The 23,309-nt window shown below is 36.3% G+C and overlaps 1 protein-coding gene across 2 annotated transcripts in view; it reads right to left on the bottom strand.

The window, feature by feature from the left end:
* The window catches only part of JARID2 (jumonji and AT-rich interaction domain containing 2), a 230,110-nt gene that overhangs the window by 3,272 nt on the left and 203,529 nt on the right, over positions 1-23,309 (bottom strand). Inside the window, exons 9-17 of one of the 2 annotated variants that reach the window (XM_058178520.1) lie at positions 15,695-15,787; positions 13,527-13,645; positions 12,499-12,569; positions 11,364-11,478; positions 9,182-9,287; positions 6,200-6,382; positions 5,753-5,883; positions 4,131-4,311; positions 3,157-3,264 (exon numbers count right to left, since the gene is read on the bottom strand). In XM_058178520.1, coding sequence (XP_058034503.1) covers positions 3,157-3,264; positions 4,131-4,311; positions 5,753-5,883; positions 6,200-6,382; positions 9,182-9,287; positions 11,364-11,478; positions 12,499-12,569; positions 13,527-13,645; positions 15,695-15,787 — 1,107 coding nt within the window. Of the gene's footprint in view, positions 1-3,156; positions 3,265-4,130; positions 4,312-4,485; positions 5,884-6,199; positions 6,383-9,181; positions 9,288-11,363; positions 11,479-12,498; positions 12,570-13,526; positions 13,646-15,694; positions 15,788-23,309 lie in introns of those variants that run through there. The other variant, XR_009154628.1, reaches the window with a different exon arrangement.

Raw genomic sequence — 23,309 nt, 5'->3', positions numbered from 1 at the left:
TCTCAATGGGAATAAGTAGTCTAAGGAGAAAATCTCCAATTAGAAATTCATCACTTGTAACTGATCAATGACTGATCTTGCCACATTGTTGATGATGCTAATTTGATCACTCTCTGATAATATACCCATCTTAGCTCTTTGGACCCAACTAAAAACTCTGAGTCCTGATTTCCTTTTTGGCGGAAGGCTTGTTCAGTAATAAGAGAAGTAAATACCCTGGGGAAACTGAAGAATGCAACCATGTGGGGTCTTGTATCTTAAGCATCTCCTTAAAATATATATTTAGCAACTATGTTATTTTTCTGTTTTCTTACTATGGTTATTCAGTGTTCTTGAATCAAATGACCAACTGCTTATACTAGGCCCATTTCTAAATATTTATAATGGCAGACAGATATTCTCCTCAGACTGAGCCTCATGATGATTTTAGTATAACCTTTCTCCAGGTTCTTCAAACTTATGACCAGATCTAAACCTATGGGAAACAACATCTGTGCCTTATGGAATTATTTTTCTTATTGCACTTGACAGGGCAGGATTGGATTTTCCCCACACCTCTCTTTTGTTCTTGAAAGTCACCTCAGGCTCTCACGTCTTGCAAGATATTAAGTATGTTTCCCCTCTACCAACTTGATTGATTGCTTAAACTTAAGCAAGGCCTGTTTCAGAATCTGCCTGTTTCAGAAGGCCTGTGCTTTACATAGATAATAGCAAGCTTTTTCATAAATCTCCCCTGACCATTCTTCTATTCCAAAGAGCAAGGATTATTTTTTAATCTTTTCCCAGCATTTGTCTAAAGGGATATAAACTATCTGCTTTTCTTATCCGGTAGGCTTGCTGACTCTCAGGCAGTCAGGACACCCTCCATTAAAGTATGAATACCCCCACCACATGCACCTTTCCAGGACATTTGCAGAGTGGTAGTGTCATCCTATCTAATCATTGTCATTGAGTGTTACTAGGAGACGTGACATCTAGCACTTATGCCTCATTTGGCAAAGTGGTGCTCCATCCTGACTCATCTGTCCTACCTCCACAAATACAGCAGATTTTTAACTGGTTATTTGAGTGATGTATGTGCATTCATACTCTTCTTTCACCTTCCCAGCTATGGGTGATTCATTTACTAATTCTTTTGGAAACAATGTGATGAGGAAGAACTGAGAATTGGCTCAAGGTAATGTTGGTAAGTGGTAAAGGATTCAGACTCCCTTTAATTCAGCTCATCTGCAGGAGGTTCTAGAAGACTAGTTCAGGGGTGTCCAACTTTGGCAATTTTAAGACTTGTGGACTTGAACTCCCACAATTCTGAAATCTCAGTATCTGGCTGGCTGGGGAATTCTAGGAGTTGAAGCCCACAAGTCTTAAAAGTTCCCAAGATAGGACAACTCTGGACTACATCATCAGCATGAAGGAAAAGATAGTTAACTAAGCCCAGATGAAATCAACTACTATTCAGCATTATATGAATGAGCCTTGGATTGATGTGTTCCTTCTCACTACTCCTTCATTACTGATGAAAAGAGATGCTGTTTTATGTCTGATTTTGCAAATAAGTCAAGACCTAAATGGTTAACAGTGGATTGTTTCAGTAAATTACAATAATGATCAACCAGTCCAGGATTCAGAAAACGTGTTAAATCATCAATACAGGTAATCCTTGACTTAAGACCAGAATTGAGTCCAAAATTTCTGCTGCTAAAGGAGACATTTGTTAAGTGAGTTTTCTCCTATTTTATGAATCACTGTAGTTGTTAAGTTAGTAACACGGTTGTTAAGTAAACCTAGCTTTCCCACTGACTTTGCTTGTCAGAAGGTCACAAAAGGAGAGCAAATGACCTGGGGCCTTGCAACTGTCATAAATATGAGTCAGTTACCAAGTGACTGAATTTTGATCATGTGACCATGAGGATGTTGCAACAGTCAAAAGTGTGAAAAACAGTCATAAGTAACTTCGAACGGTCACCAAACGAATGGTTATAAGTCGAGGACTACTTGTAATATTTTTAAATGGAGGTGAGGAGAGCATATAAAGTTAGATGCTATTGTATAATGTTAAAATCATGGTAAGACATCATTACGAGATAGAGCAACTGGTATATTTGACTGATAGCTACTGATATCCTACCATTATATACCAACTGAAACTTGGGGACCAGAATTAATGTTAAGACTTTTTCTGGTTCATAGTGAATAACTCTGGACTTTCTGGCAATCTATATTTGCAATCTGTATTTTCAAGAACAATGAAAAGTGTCATTTTGGTGTTAACAGTTTTGGGTTTAAGTTTACAACAGACATCCATTTTATTTGGGGGTTTTATTTTCTGCCTGTTTCTTTGGATTTGGACAAGAACTCTTTATTTGATAGGGTGCAAAATGGATTAACCCTCAACGAACAATCAGCCTGGGTGCAGAAATGTATATAATGTATTGACATTCATTCCAAAGAAACATTGGAGCTTTTCATTCCACATTGTTTCAATTAGTCTGAAGCCCCAAAATTGGTTTATTTTTTTAAAAAAATTCCTCCAAACTATAGACACATGAAGAGAAAGTGAGTCACTCAAACAGCAGGCAAAATGTCCATCTTTTTTGCCTTTATCTGGAGCTAATTAAGGAGTGGAGGAGGAAGTTTGAGGGAGGGTCAGTTAAATGCCTCTTAGACATTAAAAAAGACAATACTCTGATAGATACGTTTACTGCTGTTTTTAAATGATTTGTTATAGAGCGCTTTAAAGTACAAAGATTCTGGTATTATCTGTACTGAATGTGCTACTTGTTGAAGTATGTCATCTGCAAAACCATGGCTTCCCTTGATGAGCTTTGAAGACAAAAAACTGTACACACTGAATGTAAATAAGACATCTGAAGCCAAGGAATTGCTAAGGAATTGTATTTTTTGCTACTGTGAACACTGTTTACAGTGTAGGGCTGTTCAAAACTATTTTTTCATTTTATAATTCTTAAAACAAGTGAGGAGATAAAAGGCAACAATGCAAATTTATCAAGAAAACTTACTGCAACAATAAATATAAATTATCCATAATATTAAAAAGCAAGAGCAGCAACTCTACAGATCATATATACAATGTATCAAACTTATAAATTATACAGCCTTAAAAAATAACCCGCAAGAACACAGTGTTATACAGACCTCATCATAACGATACATTAGTTTCAATCCACGACAAGACTTCTGTTTTTCTACATGCCGCAGGGCGCATTCGAGGCAGAAGACAACATTTTCATTTTCCTGTACAACCTGCAATTTTTACAAACATAAGTTGAGAATACTGATAAGACACAGGTCATACTGAATGTCTGTATTTCAGCTGAAGCCTTAATGTAACTTATCTTAGATAGTGAGATAGTATTACATTTTTTGAAAACCATTTATAATTTCAGTAAAACTGAATTCAATGGGTTATGAAGTAGTTAACTCTGTTGTTTCAGAGCAAATATTCAAATACGAGCAAATATCCCCTACGGAGCAAATATCTCTATAGCAAAGTTTCTTTTTGTATTCTTGACAAGTCTGTAATCTTGGATGGTGGTGGATCAATTTTGAGCATCCCATTCATCAGTGCTTTCCAGGAGACTCTGTTGCAATATATGTCTTGCACTTTGTTGAAGTATGCACATTATTTTAGAAATTATTCTACAGTTAGAAAACAATTGATATGTTAAAAGATCAATAATTCTATTACATTTCTGTTGTAGCCCTTGCCCTCCTGAACAGCATCCCCCAAGAGACATGGATGGTGTCCATTCTCTGGAGGTTTAGAAAAGCTCTTAAACCCTGGGTTTGTTCCCACGCCTGGGATTAATGATACTGGGGATGGTTGGGATTATATAGGGTTTTATTATGGCTTCTTTTAATCTAGGCTGTTTTTGTTTTGTCTGTTTTTTAACTATCCATTAAACTTTGCGAACTGCAGAATTTATTGGGGTGAGCAGCTGTGTCAAAGTAAGTAAGAAAGGAAGGAAGGAAGGAAGGGAGAGAGAGAGAGAAAGAAAAAGAAAAATTTGATGGATATAGATATAGATGGATGGGTAGACAGATAGACAGACAGACGGCTAGATAGATGGAAAGAATCAGGAATCCAGAATCTGAGAAATTTCTCTTACCATGGATAAGTAACAGAGATGCTGGCATATCTGACACCTTCTTTCGGATGTCTCTAACTGCCATTTTCGAGGCTTTTTCTTCCCATCCGCTCCCAAGCTGCCGTTGTCATGACTCCCATAGCGAGCTGAAGAATGAAGACCGGTCTCATATAGCTGCCGCCGCTGCCTCAATTCTGTGTCCCTGTGAAGATTAAAAATAATTAGAACACAGCACAGACTCAAAAGAGAATTCAAAGTTACATCTGGAAGGCCTCATTTTTACATGCGATTTAATAATTGTCAGTAGGTAACATGGCACTGCATACACTCTCAGTGTATGGAGCAGTGCCAAATTCCTGCGGCTCCTTAATCTCACCTAAGATTGTGTTAGTGACCACTGCAGAACAAGTAGGAATTCTGAAAACTTCAGAAGTTGAATTCTTGTAGAAATCTCTATGACACTCCTTGCTTCAACTAGACTGTTTTGCCAGCCTGAATTGCCAAAAGAAATGTCCCTCAAGACACTTCCTAGGAATCCAAGAATGATGAAGGCTTGACATTTAGTAAAAAAGAAAGAAAAAAAGTAAAAGCTGAATATACTGCTTCAAAAGTCTGATTTATGAATGCAGATATACGCTGACCATAGAGGAGGAACAAATGGAACATCATGTACAAAAGTAATGAGTGGATGAGAACAACAGAAAAGTTATTCAAAGCAGTACAAATTAGACTTCAAAAGAAGACCATCCTTGACCTGATATACTGAAGTTGCTTTGTGTTGCCACTTAAAACAGCTCCAGCTACTCTAATAATTAGCAGTGTTATTGTGAAAACTCTTGCTGTCCTCATAGGAAAAGATATTCAGTTTGAATAAACCTGAGGACCATTTAGATGGACAAATAGGAAAACAAATGTGAGCCCTCTTCACATTTACAAAATGCCCTTTTAAGAAAATGCATATATAGAAATAATATGGATATAACATTCTTGAGAAGGAGAGACTCCATGTGGAGATCCTCAATGAATTTCTCAAGTCTTCTGCCCTGAGTGCAAATACTCAGGAAAGAAGATTCAGACCATCAAATTAACAAATTAGTTTATTAAATACAATTTGTAGATTCCAGTCATCAGATTTTCTATGGATCCTTGATCTATGCGATGTGCTATCGATCACACTTGAATTGTGGATAACGAAGCTACATGATAAGGAATAAAGAAAACATAGTATTATATCAGAAAGACAACAGCCTTCCCCTCTTTCAAAAATATACTAGAGAGGGGAAGGAAAAATATTCAATACTCTTTTAGTGTTAAAAAGGGGGAAGCTGTGGAACTCTGCTCATGCCACAGTCAGATTGAAAGAGGGGTTTTCCTTGCTTATCCATAACTACAAAACAACCTGTTTGGAGCAGAATGTTTTAAGCTGGGTGCGAATACTGAGTTCCTTCATTTAAAAAAAGGTGAATGCTTGAAAGAATGCTTGAATCGTTCATTTTTGTCTTCAATGGTTTACCAGCACACCGAGTGTGGAAGGTCTTCTCCATCTGTGGTTGGTCTCATTGGTCCTCGCTGTCTCACAGCATCCATTGTAATTGGCATTAGAGTTTCTTTCGAAAGAAAAGCGGATATGAAACAAAGGTTACCTGAGCTCTCTCAGAAGGGCCGATATTGTACTCAGAGCAGAACCATTTTCTTTCTTGGCTTCAGCTGTCGCAATTTGATAGAGCAGCTTTTCCATTGAAAATGGCTTGGGTATATGTCGCCTCTTCATTTCCTACCCACAAACATTCCACTGTTAGCTCTCCTTTACCATACAATGAAATACATTCCAATAGAAAGACCGCAGCCTAGACTGCACCATATGCAATCATTCATATGACATCTCCAAATCAGACTTGATTGTTTAATAGCTAACCAAATCTGGGATTTCATTTTGAAAGTTAGACATTGTCTAAGAAATTTATAAGCAAAATAGGTGTTTGTAATAATGACCGATTTCATTAAATAGCATGGCACACAATGTGTCTGTGAAGTGTTTTGTCTGCTTTTACAAAAGGCATTCTGGTTTTTGAAAATTTCGACACTTTTACCTTGGCAGTTCTAAAACCCATGCTTGTCCACTGGGTGGTAGCAAAGTGCACAGTTTCAGAGACATTGTAACCACAGCATACTTTTGACACGAAAGATCCTGGAAAGCAGACAACGAACTGCCCACTCTGTTGTACAGTACGGTGCACCTTGATCCCCTCTTTGCACAATACCTCTGGGGCGATCTAAATAGAGAGAAGAATCACCCTTTTAAAATCTTATTTTCCTGCCATTCGGTACTTCCTGTATAGTGCAATGAAACTCGATCAAACTTAGAAGTCTTCAGGTTACAGTGTACTTCAACTCTCATAATCCCACAATCCCTGTTCCATAAAACAATACCAATATCACATAAACTTTACATGTTGCAATACAAACTGGAACATCCAGTGCTTATTCCTTATACAGATGCTATGATCCTGAAAACAAATACAGCTATTACTTGTTAGTAACTAAAACTGAGACTGGGACCTTGATCATTAAGTGAAGTGGTCATTCATTGAAACAACAACTGGGTTTATGAACTTATTTCAGTTTTCCTTTGCTTTACAGATCTGTGAAGATTGTAAATATGAGGATTGGTCACAAAATTATTTCTTCATTACTGTAATAATTGTGAATGGTCACTAAAAGACACATTTGCTAAACAAGGACTACTTGTACTCTCAAACTTTAGAGGTAGAATTAGACTTTGTGAGATACCATATTTGGATGCATCAAGAAAGCTACTTTAGGAAGGAGTTTCAAAGTTCCAGAAATGTTGACAACATGAGAAAAATATTTCCCATTTTTGGAAGTTACTTTTATTGGAAATCAAAATACATGCCAGTCTTCTTTACCTATTTATCAACCAAGATTATTCAGGGGCAGGGGAGGATGTAACCTTTTTTTTTAATGGTTGTATGGGTTGCTTGGGAATGTAGTATTTGGCTGTATGATAGGCTAGAAATTAGTCTGAGAGATGGTATGTCTGTGCTTATAACAGTATCCAATAAGGTGGCTAAGGAGTGGTTATCAAAGTGGATGGATGCTAATGATGGAGATGAGAGAAGCTGTAGGATCCGAAGCTGAAATATGAATAGGTTACCAGTTTGGAAATTCTCTTGTCTTCGGGGTATTGGGGAGACTAGTTATTGTGCTTCATATTATCAGAAGAGAGTGAGATGAGGTTCTTGCAGCTGACATGTGAGCTCCATTTGAAGTCAGAGTAGCAATAGTGGTAGGATGTAATATGGTAGCCATCCACTCTGGAGGACACTTTATGGAAGTGGGAGATGGAGCTGACATGAAGAAAGAGATTTAGGGTGCATTCTTCAAGGAATAATTCTGTGGTGAAATACTACCAGTTCGCACCTGTTTGGGCAAACTGGTAGTGATAAAAGCTACTGGTTTGTCCGAATCGGTATTTCCAATGATCAGCTGTGCTGCGCGATTTATATTTGCTAGAAAGCAGGAAATCTAAATCATATGGCACAGCTGTTGCCCCTCCTCACCGTTCTATTTACTTTGTTAAGCCTCCTTTTTCTGTGCGCAGCATATTTGGTGCACACTGCACATGTATCGTGTGCTTTTGCGTTTGGCGCACACCATGCATGCGTGGGCAGCAAACCGGTGGCAATCCGTTGAGGATTTCACCACTGGAATAATTCATCTGAATAGAATGCTGCTGGAGAAGACAGGAAATCTTATGGTGTGCATTGTGATTGGCCTGAGATTTGGATATAATTTTGCCTGATATGGACTTGGACTGCCTGAGCCAGTAGAGGAGACCCAAAGCAGCAGTTTTAGTAGTTGTTAGGGGTTGGATGGGTGATAAAAAGGTCAAACACAGAGGTTGCTGACTTGGACTAATCCTAGGTGAAACAATATAGTTCTTCATTTTAATGATAATATTCTTATAGCTATTCTTATTGGTTGCTATGTTTTAATATTTTAACTTATCCCAATGGCTTTTATAAGCATTAATGTATTACTGTGGTTGTTTTAATTGTTCTAATATTATAAACTACTGGGAGTCTCTGGGAGATTTGGTGGTATATCAGTGTAATAAATCAATAAAAAACCAATACTTGTCTTATCAAACTTATAAAAATGTACTTGCTTTAACAGACAACAGAAAAATGAATATTTTACAATTTGGAAAGTATATAAAGTATCTGCTTTTAAATAAAATATAATTTGATTATTTATTTTAAATAGTTTAAATACATTTTTAAGAGGAAATATTCCCAAAGTAACTTATAGAAGCAATCCACTGGAGGTTCTTCATAGAGATAAGACCCACCGTTTAATGGTGGGTCCAGCATATGCTGGATTACGGGGTCAAAAGAATGAATGCCTTAGGCATGCACAAGCATAAGCATAGACATACATAATCTTTTTTTCATTTATTCTGCCAATGTATAGGCAGCCTGTAAGAGGCTGTCTGTCACCTCCACATGTTTTTCTTGTAGTGCTATGGCCAAATCATCAGTGTATCCAAATCTGCATCCCTTTGTTGCTGGCGTATCTGATATGTTTAAGTTGAATAGTGTGGGTGCACTTACAGAGCCTTGTGGGAGGCCATTGTTTAATCTTCTTAACTTACTTATGTTGCCCCCCATTATTATCTGAAAGGACTTATCGCTCAGCATGTTATTAATTAGTCGACACAGAATTTTTCAGGGGATAATATGGCACAGTTTGTATAACAACCGATCCTTCCAAAATGTGCTGTATGTCACAATTAGATATAAGAACATGGCCGTGGTTTTGAGGTCTCGTTGGAATCCTGCTTCAATATAGCCTGTTAGGCTCAGCACCTGGTCTACACAGCTCCGTATCATGCGGCATATCAAGATTTAATTAAATGGTTGAGTTTTACATATACCCATGGCTGTATGTTTTTTCGTTATTTACTCCTTGCTTTAAATACCTGTACAACATTAAGTTACAAAACAAAATTGAACTGGATTCCTTTAGACAGAAATCAGAAATTGACTTACCATGACATTACTTTCAAGCATTTCCAGTCCTGGAGTGCCATTGGCTTGCAACAGGGTATGTACCACTTTGTCAAGTTTTTTCTCCTCCGCAGCAGGAATGCAATACCTGTTCACATTTGACACAGAGAAGAAATCGCAAAAAAGGATATGAATTCTAGACCAAATAAGGTACTTTGCATCAGAAGGAAGTGTCCCAAATTGTATCTCCATAACTGAATGCCAACCTAAGAGGTTAAAAACTAAATTGGAAAAGATGCCGTAAGCTGGTGGGGAAAAATCAGTAACTTTATATTTAGACAGAGTCTAAAATAAGATTAAGTTTTACAATTACAGTATTTAGTAACAGTACATCATGACACTAATGCCGAGTAATATGTTGCACAAGACAGAGAATAAAAAGATTTCATCAGCTGAACAGCACATAGAACAGAAGGGAAGGGACTCGACTGAACCCACCCCTTATGAATCTGCAGTCAGCATGCCCCTGTATGCAAAAACAGACTTTTTAAGGTGTTTTCAATACTAAGTTCATTAGTTAATTATACATAACAGAATACGTCATCTTTATAAAATCTAGAGCTCATTGTTAAAATCCAAGTAATGTACAACTATCTGCAGCAATAATCTGCACAGTATAAATTGTAAGGTAAGATAAAGAATTACAGTAATTTCTCTTGAACAGTGAAAAAGGCTATTATATATTATATATTATATAGCCTTATATAACTGATTAAATAATTGAAGTTGGATGATTAAGAATTTATGTTAAGACAAATCAAAATTTCAGATGTGGCACAAGTTCATATATAGAATTATTAAAAAAAAATTCCAAGTAAAATAAAATAGTAACGGATTTACTTCTGAAATGTTACACTGGATAAGGCATACTCCTACAACTTAATTAGCCATAAAAATGCAAGGTATTCTTGCAGCAGTTACCCTGTACAAAACTTCTTTGATATATTTTGTGAGGACAAAAAGTTTAATAACACTTAGTTTTTTTTAAAAAAAGGTTGTAAAAGAAATTCAGCCTGTAGAATTTGTTTCATTCTATTATAAATCATTTTCTGAAATGTTCCAAAATTGACACTTAGTATAGGAAAACAATCCCAGCCAATTGTTATATTTCTATAGTTAAAAGATTAACTACAACAATTTCTTCACAGCCAAGCCAGGCTGTAGACTCTGATTATTTAAATCTTTTTCCAGATAGTTTTTTTTTCAAATCAAGAGCCACTGATATAAATTTCATATTGGTAATTAATTATTCAAGAAAGCCAAACTTTGTACATTAGGTTAGTAAAAAGCATTGAAAAACTGAATGCGTGAAACAGTGTATTCTTTAAAAAAATTACCTGCTTTCCTGACTTCGGGGAAGGCTTTTTTTCCTATTTAACAAGGCAGGGAATTTTTTTTAAAGCTCTCTTTAAATTTTACATTTGGTTTCAAATGGCTAGAATAAAACCTGATCTTGCAGGAAGATCAGAAAAATCCATGAATAGTAGATATATTTTATCAACTTCCATTCTATCAGTAACTTTCCCTACCTATTTGTGAAGCACATTTTAAAGAGGTAAAGAGAACCATTAATGGAAATCAGAATGGATTATTTCTTGCTTGAATAAGAAGTCTTTTCTGATGGGATTGTTATACCCGTTAAGCCAGAAAACACAGACTGAATAAGATTCCCAATTTCTCAATACCTTTGTGAGTTTAATTTTAAAGTATCTGAACCATTTGGAACGGAATGAATTTCAACATTAAGACTATATTAATCTCACTTCCTTACTGTATTAGGTAGTAAATTTTAATTGTGCCACAACAAATGCCAGTTTGATTTTTACTTGGATATTTTAAAATACATTACAGCAGTTAAGTTAGAAAAAATGTAAAAGATAAATCCTAATGCAATTCTATAAAATGCCTTTCTCGCCCAGGAAAATAATAACAATAATTTGGAATGCCAGGGTAAACATTTTGTTCATCCTAAAATTTTACTTATCTTTTTAATACTTACTAGGATATTTTACAGTGCTTATTTTTAACGTTATTGGATCCTGCCTTGAAATTCTAAATAGAATGATTAATGGTATAAATTTTTTATTTTGAAATAGAAATTTCTGCAGATCCCCAACAAAAGCAAGGGAAATAGAGCAAAGAAACACACTTAAGAGTTACTTACCAAATGCAGTCAGCACCAGTGTGTAAGTAGTCAATATATGGAAGGTGATTTTGGTCTCGAGACCAGCATGAGGTAGAAAAGACCATGCCAATGTTTAGCCAAGGAATTGTCACTCCTAAATTAGTAACATCAGATCGGAAGAAAACATGATTACTGCCAATCTTCTCATTAAAAAAACCCTATTAAATTATAACACCACAACCATCCTAAATAATGCCAGTTGCCAAGTGTCGGAATTTTGATCATGTGACTTTGGGAGTGTGAAAAATAAGTCACTTTTCAGTGCTGTTATAAATTCAAATGATTGCTAAACAAATAGTTGTAAGCTAAGGACTGTCAAGAGCTAAACAATGTCAGTGCTCATGAAACCATGTCTGGAAAAAATAATATTCCCTTCCTCTGAGGAAACTGAAGATGTGCAATAGGTATACATACTCATTTCATAATTATCTCCATATATAAATACAGTTGCACTATTGAAACTGCATGAGAAAATTACAAAGTTTTTTTTACTAGGTATGATAACAAAAATTGAAAATAATAGCAATACCATACCACTTTGACAACTGTCTCAAAACAGCCTTTGTAAAGTAGAAATCACCAAAGATTTTGTAAAGAAAAACCAGTAACAGCAAAAATCTGCACATTAATTGGCATAGCATAAATCCTTTGGGACAGCAAATAATAGAGCTACTTGTGCCTATCAATCACCATACAGACATTAGACGCTACCACTAATGTACTGAATATTAATGAACAGGCTACAACAGATTTGAAAAAGTTAACAAGGACATGATCTGCACTATATATTTAGTCTCCACCTCAATCTGATTCTTACTATAATACAAGGATCTGAGTTAAACTGTGGTGCAATTACTGTAACGGACAACACAAATCTCAGCAGCCTCACATGAAGAGAAGTCTGCCCATCTGTGTTGAACAGACTGAAGGGTCAATGGATAGCAGAATCACGTTTAGTTTAAATACTGCCATGAAAAAAGGTTTACTGAATGTTAATTTATTTTTAAACATCATTTATAGATGCCTGGTTACAGGGAAATGGGGAAAATGTGATTTATTCCAAATCTTTTTGAGTGCCACTAAATGCAAGTATGGAGAAAGTACATCTTCTTACCAGGCACAGCACCAAGATGTCGCAGGATGGATCCTGTGTTATTAGGAAGGACTGTTAGGTTCCACCCATGCCTGTGCAAATTAAATAATATAGATAACTGTAAGCAAATATTAAATGCCAATATTAAATGTCAAAATATTCTGCTTCTGATAGTGAATCTAGAGGGGAAAAAATAGTCCTCTTTCTTGTTCAAAAAAGTCTAAGTAGACAATTTTTTGTACAACTGATCAAAAATCTTACATTTATTTTCAGTGTTCTGGGCAATTTTTTTGAAGAACTAAAATGATTAACAAGAAATTGATTAACTTTCTGAAAATGTTTCTTTTTATAGATGTCAATAATTAAAGGCATCAGGACTACTACTTCTTCATTTTAATAGCTGTCCTGTTCCCAATGTAGAAAAACAAATAAACAAAATATATAATTATTCATTGGTGATTAGAATTACTCTCTGGTGACAGACTATATGCTGGTTGGGAATTCTGAGAACTGCAGTTTTAATTCAATTAGATGGCACCATGTAAAGGGAGGCTACTATAAATGAATTAATGGCTAACTATACATTTTCATCCAAAATAGGTTATAATTCACATTTAAGTACCCTCTGACATATCACGTTTGGGGAACAAATAAAATAAATCTAGCAAACTGATTAAATTAATTGAGAACACAACATAGGAAAGCTAACATATACTGGATTCAGCTACTTTATGCAATCAACCAACCAAATGTCCAACCCTTCACGACCCAAAAGGTTTGAAAGAATCTATTCTTGGCAATAGATTGACTTGAAATATATACTGCCTTTTAAACTTCTTACTCTTAAGTAAAATAGTACAGGAATATGCAATTTTATGGCTCTCACAAAAAGTCTGAGCTGAAATTATATGCTTCTCACATGAGACTTTATAATTACCAATGCACACCATATCACATGGGTCAAACTGAGTAGTATCTCAATAAAACAATTAGTTCCCATTGTTGTACTGGCCAGAGAAGATTAAAAAAATCAAGCAGAATTCTATTACCTTGAAAAAGGTTCCGATTTTCCCACAGGGAAGCCACTGCCATGGGTATTAGTGTCCACTTTCCCACAGTGTACTGCTACATGGCAGTCCTTCTGTTCTACTAATCTCCAGTATTCTTGCTATAAGGGGAAAAAAAGCTATCTGGTTGTAATAGATGTTTAAAATTATGACCAAATACAGTATCTCAAACATACTTTACCTTTTTCTTAGAAAAAGAAACTTTAGCAAATGAACATGCTGCAGATTTCTTAACAAAAGTCCTTTTTATTTATTTATTTATTTATTTAAATTTTTATACCGCCCTTCTCCCGAAGGACTCCCGAAGTACAGCCAAAGATAAAAACAATAAAATATACAAAGTTAAAATAACAATTTAAAAAACATATTCAATAATGGCCGAATTAAAACCGTCAATGCCGGATGTCAGCCGGCATTGCTTGGTGGACGGCACCCTGAGAAGACCCTCTCTGTGGGAGCGTACGGGTCGATGGGAGGCATAAGGTAACAGCAGGCGGTCCCGTAAGTACCTGGGCCCTAAGCCATGGAGCGCTTTGAAGGTGGTAACCAGAACCTTGAAACGCACCCGAAAGACCACAGGTAGCCAGTGCAGACTGCGCAGGAGCGGTGTTACCCGGGAGCAGCGTGCAGCTCCCTCGATCACCCGCGCAGCTGCATTCTGGACTAACTGGAGTGTCCGAGTGCACTTCAGGGGTAGCCCCATGTAGAGAGCATTGCAATAATCCAGACGAGAAGTGACGAGAGCATGGGTGACCGTGCATAAGGCATCCCGGTCCAGAAAGGGACACAACTGGCGAACCAGGCGAACCTGGTAAAAGGCTCTCCTGGAGACGGCCGCCAAGTGATCTTCAAACGACAGCCATCCATCCAGGAGAACGCCCAAATTGCGTACCCTCTCTGTTGGGGCCAGTGACTCGCCCCCAACAGACAGCTGCGGTTGCAGCTGACTGTACCGGGGTGCCGGCATCCACAGCCACTCCGTCTTGGATGGATTGAGTCTGAGTCTGTTTCTCCCCATACAGACCCGTACCCGTAGAGATCTTTCTGATCTCTGTCTTTCAACAGATATAATGTTTTTGTTGGTGAAAAAATGTTTTTAAGGCATTTAGAAAGTATGCGTTCATTTAATATTACAAGCAGAAGAATAGAGACCATCCTGCCATAGCCATGGAAAATGTATAAAAGGAGGAAGAAGAACTATGACTACCTAGAACTGATAAGGCATTGAATCAAGCAAGACCTTTTCTGAACACTTTTTAAAAATGTAAGGACGAGTATCCTTTGCCATACAATGAGCTAAACTTTCCTGGTACAGCAAAGGGAAATTGCTTAGAATTTAACCTTAGGTTCTGGTGACTTTCACATGGATGCTAAATTTTATGAGCCAGAATGATGAACCAACTTAAATTCTCCTACTATGTTTCATGAATGTTCCTGATAGTTGAATGAGTGTATTTACAATAAAGTGGCAATAGGAAGGAGATTTCAATAAAATATTGGATCCTGAACTTGATAGAAATAAACTGGCATGAAAAAAATCATTAGTGAAGTATACAAAATACAGAAGTATGATAGCTAAACATGTCTAATACACAGATATGTATTTGAATAATATTTATGTATTTGAATATGTATTTGAATAATATTTAAATATGTATTTGAATAATATAAATAAATATATAAATATAATAAATATGTATTTGAATAATATTTATAAATAATATTTATATGTAGAATTGTAACTTAACTGTTATAATGATATATTATACCCTGTTTCTTTTCTTATATTTTAAAGCACTTTTTATGTGTTGCTTTTTTTGAGAATGTACTCTACCTATCAATTAGCTTTGTATTTTGTTCCCTGTCTTTTTCTGTTACTATTTTAAAAGCAATAAATAATTTTTTTCCTACTAACTGCTTCTCCTTTTTTTTCTTAAATTTAGCAAGATTTTTATTTGTCTTTAAAGCAACCCTTTTAAAATTAGATAACAGGCAGCATTCATGATGACCTGTCTGCATCCAGTTAATATAAGTTTCCATGTAAAAGCATGGTTGCCAGTACTTGCTGGGCGCTTAGGGTTTTTCAGATGTAGGTGGGAAAGCATCTGAGTCCAGAATAAGACCAGTATTAATACTAGGACATTTCTCACCTCTATTTCTGCTGCTGAGGGGTCTTTACTGAAGCACATACTCATGACGTTTCTTGCTGTTCGGTAAAAAGTTGTTAAAGAAACAGACCTTCCCTATTAAACAGGAGCAAAAAGGGGAAGAATTATGAGCCTACATTTTTTTCCAAATATCATAATGCAATTAAATACCAAAAATAGAAAAAAAAAACCAAATGATTGGAAAGAAAACTTATTCTGGCATTATTAAAATTTATTCAGGATATTATTGCTCAGTTTTTGTATTTCCAGCTACTGAGTCCCTTCTGATTCACAGACAGTTGGTAAACAGGTTGCCCTACAGATTGTTTTTCTATATTCCAATCCATCCAAAAATGCTGGCGTGTATATCAACTTTCTAACAGTTGATTCTCCTCCATTGTTTATTATTATTGTTATTATTATTGTTTTGTCGCACAGTCAGCCAGATGTTCAGATTAGGTTTGGCATTTTTGTCTATTTATTGAGTCCTTTCCAAGGACCTGGAATAGGCAGTTGTGGATGTTTGATGGTGTTACAGATATTGTTGCATGATGTAAACTGTTCCAAGCAAAGCTGCCTTTTGCAATTGACTGACGGTGAATTTATCAATGCCGATGGTGTTCAAGTGGTGCTCCAGTCATTTTGGGATTGCACCCAAGGCACCTATTATTATTGGGACTACCTTTGCTTACTTTTGCCACAGTCATTCTATTTCTATTTGCAGGTCTTCGTATTTATTATTATGATTAGTCGCACAGTCAGGCAGATGTTTAGATTGGGTACACTGTTATCATGATTAAAAGGAAAAAAAATGGGAAAAACAGAGAAGGCAGTATTGTCTGGATACTGCCCCCCTTCCTGATTCTGCAAATGAATCAGGGTTAGGATTATCCAGAAATCTTTGGGTTCCTAAAAGACTCGTTCAATCATATTTTATGCTATGTGTCAAGAAGATGATGCCTTCCAGATACAGGCAATTGCCAAGCAAGGAAAGAAAAATAATAGCTCCCCCCACCCCAAAGAAGATTTCTAACTGATAATTTATATTGGTTCTAAAAAAACACCACAAAGATACTTCTTTAGAAATGTACTGGCAAGACTTGATTCCGGGGAATTATTGCAGGCAAGGTAGAAAGTTAGGTAAATTGCCTTCTCCCCCATATATTTTGAAATCATGCCAAACATATTAAGCTAGAGATTCAAAACCAAATTAAAAATAACAACATATTCATTATTTAGCCGTATTTAGCTAATATATTGCAAAACTGAACTACAATAATATTTTGATAGAAATTATAAAGAAATATTACAAAAACTTCCACATTATTTAATTTAATTTATTAGAGAATGCATCACAATTACACAGCTGTGACGTTTCTCCTTCATTTAATTACCACTGCAAAATTTGCTTTCAACTGAAATACATCTGTGGCAATTTCCCATAATTCTCCACCAACATGACTAATGCTGGCTAGGAGTTACAGAAACTGAACTCCAAGTATGTGGAAGGCATAAGATTGGAGAGGCTGATGCATGGCTTATAGCTCAGTAGGGGGAATATGACAATGTTTCTCAATCTAGTATTATCTAGATGTTTTAAATACAACCTCCATCATCAAGGGATAATGGGAGTTGTAGTGCAATGTATTGAAAGGGCACTTATTTATCGTATAATATATTATGTCTTTATAAAGACAGAGGATCACCAAGTAGAACTGTACTGGTAACATTTTAAAATGTGAATTATTCTCCTACAAAAGGTTTTGCTTATTTCAATGACATAAATTTTCAAGATTATGAAAATTTAGTGGGAGAATGTAGACTATTTTTTTTCCCACAGCTGCCTGGATTGTGGAACTCAAGCTGGTAAACTGTATATCATAAACATGCAACCAGTGATTTAAAAAATTCTGTTTTCTATCAATGGCTTAAATTAGTTCAATTTAATCTATTGATATATTTCAATCAATTAAATCTATTGATTTTTTTTTTATTTTATAGGATGTACTGACATAAAAACCAATTATTTATAAAACCCATACATAGTTTTCATTTCAGGGTAACGTTTTGCAGAGTGACTTTAATACATTAATTGTATGATTCTACAATTTAACATCTGTTGCAAATTATTTGCTTTCTCAGCCAAAAACATGCATATAAAAAAAACCCCATGCATATTCATTTCTCAAACCAATACCTTTCTAACATTACCATAGGCATTCTATATATGTTTATCTATTAATAAACTGAACTACTAAGGAAACATCAGATGTTCTTGTCATACTCCATGCTCAATGGCAAACTTTGTTCCTAGACATTCCAATGACTTTTGCACATGCTTTTACTTCCATTATACACCATTCTTACTGGATTCAGCAAACAACACCAACCATATCTCACACCTCATCTGTTGATCATATGCACTCCATAAATCAACAAATGTACAATAACATTTCTTCCTCACACATTGCTTGATGAACTGCCGAAGAGGAAAAAGCCTGATCTACACATATTCCCCGCACAAAGTCTTGTTGCATCCCTTCTTGCACCCTTTTAATCATAACTCTGCCAAACATTTTCCCTCAGCACACTTAACAAATTACCCCCTCCTTCAAATTTTACATTTGCTCTTCCTAACTTTCCTTTTGTGAAGAAGGTCATTCTTCCACTCATCAGACAGAGTTGCTTTCTTTACAAACAGATTAAACTAACTGAACAGCCACTCCATAAGGACACCTAATATATATTTTAACTTTTCTTCACTCAGACCATCCTCACCTACAACATTCTTCAGTATTTACAACATTCTCATAGAAAGACTTCACAATTTTTCCTTAGATACCGGTATTAATATTTATAGCACTTCTTTCTATTTGACTCTTTGGCAAATACAGTAACAACAATTTCCATACAGATCTCTAAAATTGTCCTTCACATTCCATCAGTTCAGTTTCACCCTAAATCAGTTCTTATTGCTGTTTTAGCCCTAATTATTTACACCCTGTAAAATGCTTAGAGTTGTAGCTGTGATGACTTGTAAGATGATTGACTGATTAAATAACTGAATTCTCACATCTGCTTGGGGATTTCTCCTGTAAGCTGGGAGGCAGTTTTGCACAGAGCCTTATTCAGCTTTGGAGACTGAGAGGGCCACCGTGCTTGATGTAATTATTTACAAGCGGCCCTATTTATGATCCATGGTTTACTGAGGATTTTTGACAGGTGAATGACATAAGAACCGTTTAGATCACTAGTGGACAAAGACAAAAAGTAAATCTGAGTATGGTAAGAGCTTACGTTTCAACCTACCCTATGCCAATAAGGGCATCAAAGCTTAGCATTTATCCACTTTTATTGTGTTGACTTAGCATACTAAAAAGCAGAGACATCACCTTGCCAACAAAAGTGTGTATAGTCAAGGCTATGGTTTTACCAGTTGCAATGTATGGCTGTGAAAGTTGGACCATAAGAAAGGCTGAGCGGCAAAGAATTAAGGCCTTTGAACTAGGGTGTTGAGAAGACTCCTGCACGTCCCTTGGACTTCAAGGTGATCAAACCGGTCAGTCCTAGAAGAGATCAACCCTGACTGCTCTTTAGAAGGCCAGATCCTGAAGATGAAACTCAAATACTTTGGCCACCTAATGAGAAGGAAGGTCTCACTGGAGAAGAGCCTAATGCTGGGAAAGATTGAGGGCAAAAGAAGAAGGGGGCGACAGAGAATGAGGTGGCTGGATGGATGGAGTCACTGAAGCAGTAGGCATGAACTTAAATGGACTCCGGAGGATGGTACAGGACAGGAAGGCCTGGAGGAACATTGTCCATGGTGTCGCGATGGGTGGGACATGACTTTGCAACTAACAATAACAACATTACGTTGATTTGTGCAGTGACCTATTCCCTTTTAGGGTGATAATCAGAAATAATTGCTATTGGGCTGCTGTGATGTTTGCACAACTTACTGCTAATAAAGTCACTAAGTTTTGCTAGAGTCTTAACACTTGATGAGTGAGTGAAGGGTGATTGGGGAGAAGTCTTATAATGTGATTTGGGATGCATTTTGGCTTTTGGAAAGTGTTTGGTATTCTCTAGCACCTACTTCTTTGTTTTCCTTCAACAGGGCGCTAGATGTTTTTTCTAGAGTGGCAACTTCTAAGAAAAGGAAGAACACATAAACCCAATATGATCCTTGATCACTGTCACCTCCACTTTCCAAGTGGTGACTAAGCTGTCAATCAAGTTAAGTATACCAGAGCCCCAAGAACAGGTGTGAACAATTAATGTTCCCAAGAGGCCACAGGAAAAACTGGGATTGATGTGGAGGCCTCTTCCCTGCTCTCTTTTACTACCATGCTCCAATGCTGCCCCCTGGACAGGGGCAGCCGAAGGACTCGATGTACCCAGAGATCATAAAATGCCCAGGTCTGTTCAGGAACAACTTGAAGCCCCTTTTAAAATCCAGTAGGCCATTAGGCTGTTGGTAGAAAATAGTAAGAGAGGTTTTATTTCCTGCGGCACACAGGACTCCAAAGTAATCAAAGCGTGATCTGACCATGACCAGGGACTAATATTATTACCTTCTCCTCACTTGCTAAACCAGAAGTATGCCAATTAAATTCAGCTATTTATTTCTACTCTGTGTTGGCCTGGAGATGCTGTGGAAGTCTTGACAGTCTGGAGACTGTCGTGGTCAGTCAGAATTAAAAAGACTGAGGTAAAGTCCTAAAAAGACCAGATGGGTTTAGTCCATAAACCATCTGGTTTTCTGTGGGCTCCAGATTTAGCTCTGCATGAGATGTTGACTTGTGACTTCTCCTGAACAGACTCCTGCTGGATACGATATGCAAATTATTATCATGGTAAGAGAAGCCATTGTCCTGCTATTGTAGGATACAACTTGAAGTCCTATATGAAGTGGGAGGCCTTGGTATTAGTATCTCATGTCCTTACAAAAGCCAGAACTAGCTTCTTAAAATACTTTATATGAGGCTGTTTTCAAAATCACTCTAGAAAAGCTCCTGATGCAAAACACAGTCACCCACATACTAGTGAGTGAAAGTTGCACCATCATAAAATACAGATGTGATAGATTTCTGGGTGCAATGAAAAATGATGACCTTAATCTTTAAAGGATGTGGGCTTTTGGCATGTCTAGGACCACTTTTTCCAAATGTAACTGATCTGTCCAAAGTGCTCATCACACATAGGGAGGCACAGGGTTCCCAATACATATTACATGAAAGGTTATGGGCCCCAAAGGCAGTGTTTTTTTTTTCCATGATGGTTCCCTGATGCAAGAAGTGCAACCACAACTCAGTTTTACTGGAAAAATGCTGAGGCTTCTAATCTTCAAACTACTTTGCAGGGCTACTTCTTGGCTACGATATACACGCAGAGTGGTAACACTGCTCAAAGTATTTTCCCTAGCCAAAATCTAGCTTGGAACTCCTATCTAAAGAAAGGAAGGAAAAGAAAGCAAAGTAATTGGTTATTACAAAATGTTAAGTGTCGATTACAGGAACAGAGGCAATGAAATTTTTAAATCTCAGATTTTCATGTTTGTAAATAAAAGGAACAATTGTGTGAAATATTTATTGGGCCAATTTAATAATAAACAGCATTCATAGCACTATTTCTCAGCTATCCAATCTGTGTCTGGGGCTTGCCAAGGCTGTAAAGCTAATACCAACAGATTTTGAATACTTGCTTGTCAATTTTTGCCAAGCAATTGAAAGCAGAAACTATTTTTAATATTGAAATAATAAAAAATACTTGTAGCTCGGGTTTTAGATTTTGGCAGTTGTTTGCTCTCCAAGCTTAGGTTTTTCATTTGTCATAAAGAAATCTCCAATGAAATCTTTCTCTTGCCCTTCTTTGTTAGGGTAATGATGATTTAAAGCTCCATTTAAACTCCATTTTTTGCCTAAAGTTTATACTCATACAACGTCACTTTGATTTTAAATAGAAAAATACAGTGTATGTGAAAATATTGCTTTTGCTTTTTGGCTCTCTCTCAAAACATCTGTACAGATATGGAAAGGGTTTCTTGGTCAAAAATCAAAAAAATTCCGCTGAACATTTCTGTTTGCAATTCCAGGATTCAGATACATTCTAAATGCTATGTGAACTTGGCTTTAAGAATGACAGAGCTCATAAGTTACCTTTCCTGGCTAAAACTGAAACTATGACTTGGGCTTGCCCTGCAAACCAGAATTAATTATGATTTCATTTGTGAGTCTAAATCCTACTTTGCAAGTTGAAACCATATTTTTGTGCACAGTGAGGAATGATTGAAGTTCTTGAGGTTAATGCATAAAGCACTAAAACAGAATTTAAATCTCTAATTGACCAACTTGCAGGGCTGGACTCTTTGGTATTATACAAATATAATCAGGTTTTATTTTCCAAATACCTATTTTTTTCTATTTGAGATAGATTAAGTCCACCTTTACTTACATAAATTGCAGAAAAGCAATGCCTTTAAGAAAAGTATTGAAATAGCCATGCGGGTACATATTACAATGAATAGAAGCTTGGCATTCTATTTTCACAGGTATTTAGCTATAAAAAGTTATTTCAAGCAACAATACTAAAAAAAAATTACATATTGAATGAGGCTTACTTTAAGGTAAATGTGCAAAAAAGACCCAGTCATTGTTATTATGTTTATACTTAGTTCACTTGGTTCTGGTAACCAAGTTTAGCAGAATAACAAAAAAGAAAGTTGTAGACATTTTAACAAAGCTAATATAGCCAAGTGCATGAGAGTAACTCAAGTTATTGCATTAGTTTGCATCTATGTACTTTTAGCTGATTGTGACAAATTGTTGCTGTTTGCTGAAGCAGCAAAAAGCGTATTTTCTAAGGGGTGATTACAGCCTCTAAGGGAGTAGAATATAAGATATGCTGTCAAATTGGATGTGACTCAAATGTAATATTATGGAAAAGAAATCCATAAAGATAAAATATCTCAAAGGAAACAAACACAGGTTAGCAGGGAGAAGGAAGCCTCACAAACTAAAGAGGCCAAGTTTAATCAACATGTGTAAGTAACATAAAACTAGGGACCTAAACACAGTACATGCAAGTCACCTTCTGAAATAACCTTTGAGTTTAAAGCAACCTTTACAAACTAAAACAAAATTAGAAGAAAGCTGGCCAGATGCAAAGAAAAGCATCCGTCTTTGGTGTCATTATTTCTCAGAATACTCCTGGATTCCACATAAATAAAATGGACCTTCCTAGAAAAGAATAATTTGACCACAGCCTAATTCTTGGTTTGTAAATGTGCATAATATCAAAATAAGACAAAGGTGTAATGTAGGAGCAAACCAGGAGTGTATAGAGAAGATTAGAAAAATAGGGCAAAGTAAGTCTACCAGTTTACTTTACTTTCCAATAAAATGAGTGAGCATGGTTACTATGGCGAACATTTTAAGAATAGGCATGCCTTCCATAGTGATCATATTTGGTAGGTCCAATTATAAGCTCTGCAATTATGAAACATGACCATGGCTCCCAGGATTTGAACCCATAATGCCAAGAATGCTGTTCATTATGTCCAATCAGTGGATTCTCTTTGTTCTATTTTGTTCATTACGTTGTTTCCAGAGGAGATTTT

The sequence above is a fragment of the Ahaetulla prasina genome, chromosome 3 (genome assembly GCF_028640845.1).
Source record: "Ahaetulla prasina isolate Xishuangbanna chromosome 3, ASM2864084v1, whole genome shotgun sequence".
NCBI lineage: Eukaryota > Metazoa > Chordata > Lepidosauria > Squamata > Colubridae > Ahaetulla > Ahaetulla prasina.
The sequence above is the reverse complement of the archived record's forward strand: the minus strand, read 5'-3'. Positions and strand labels throughout refer to the sequence as shown.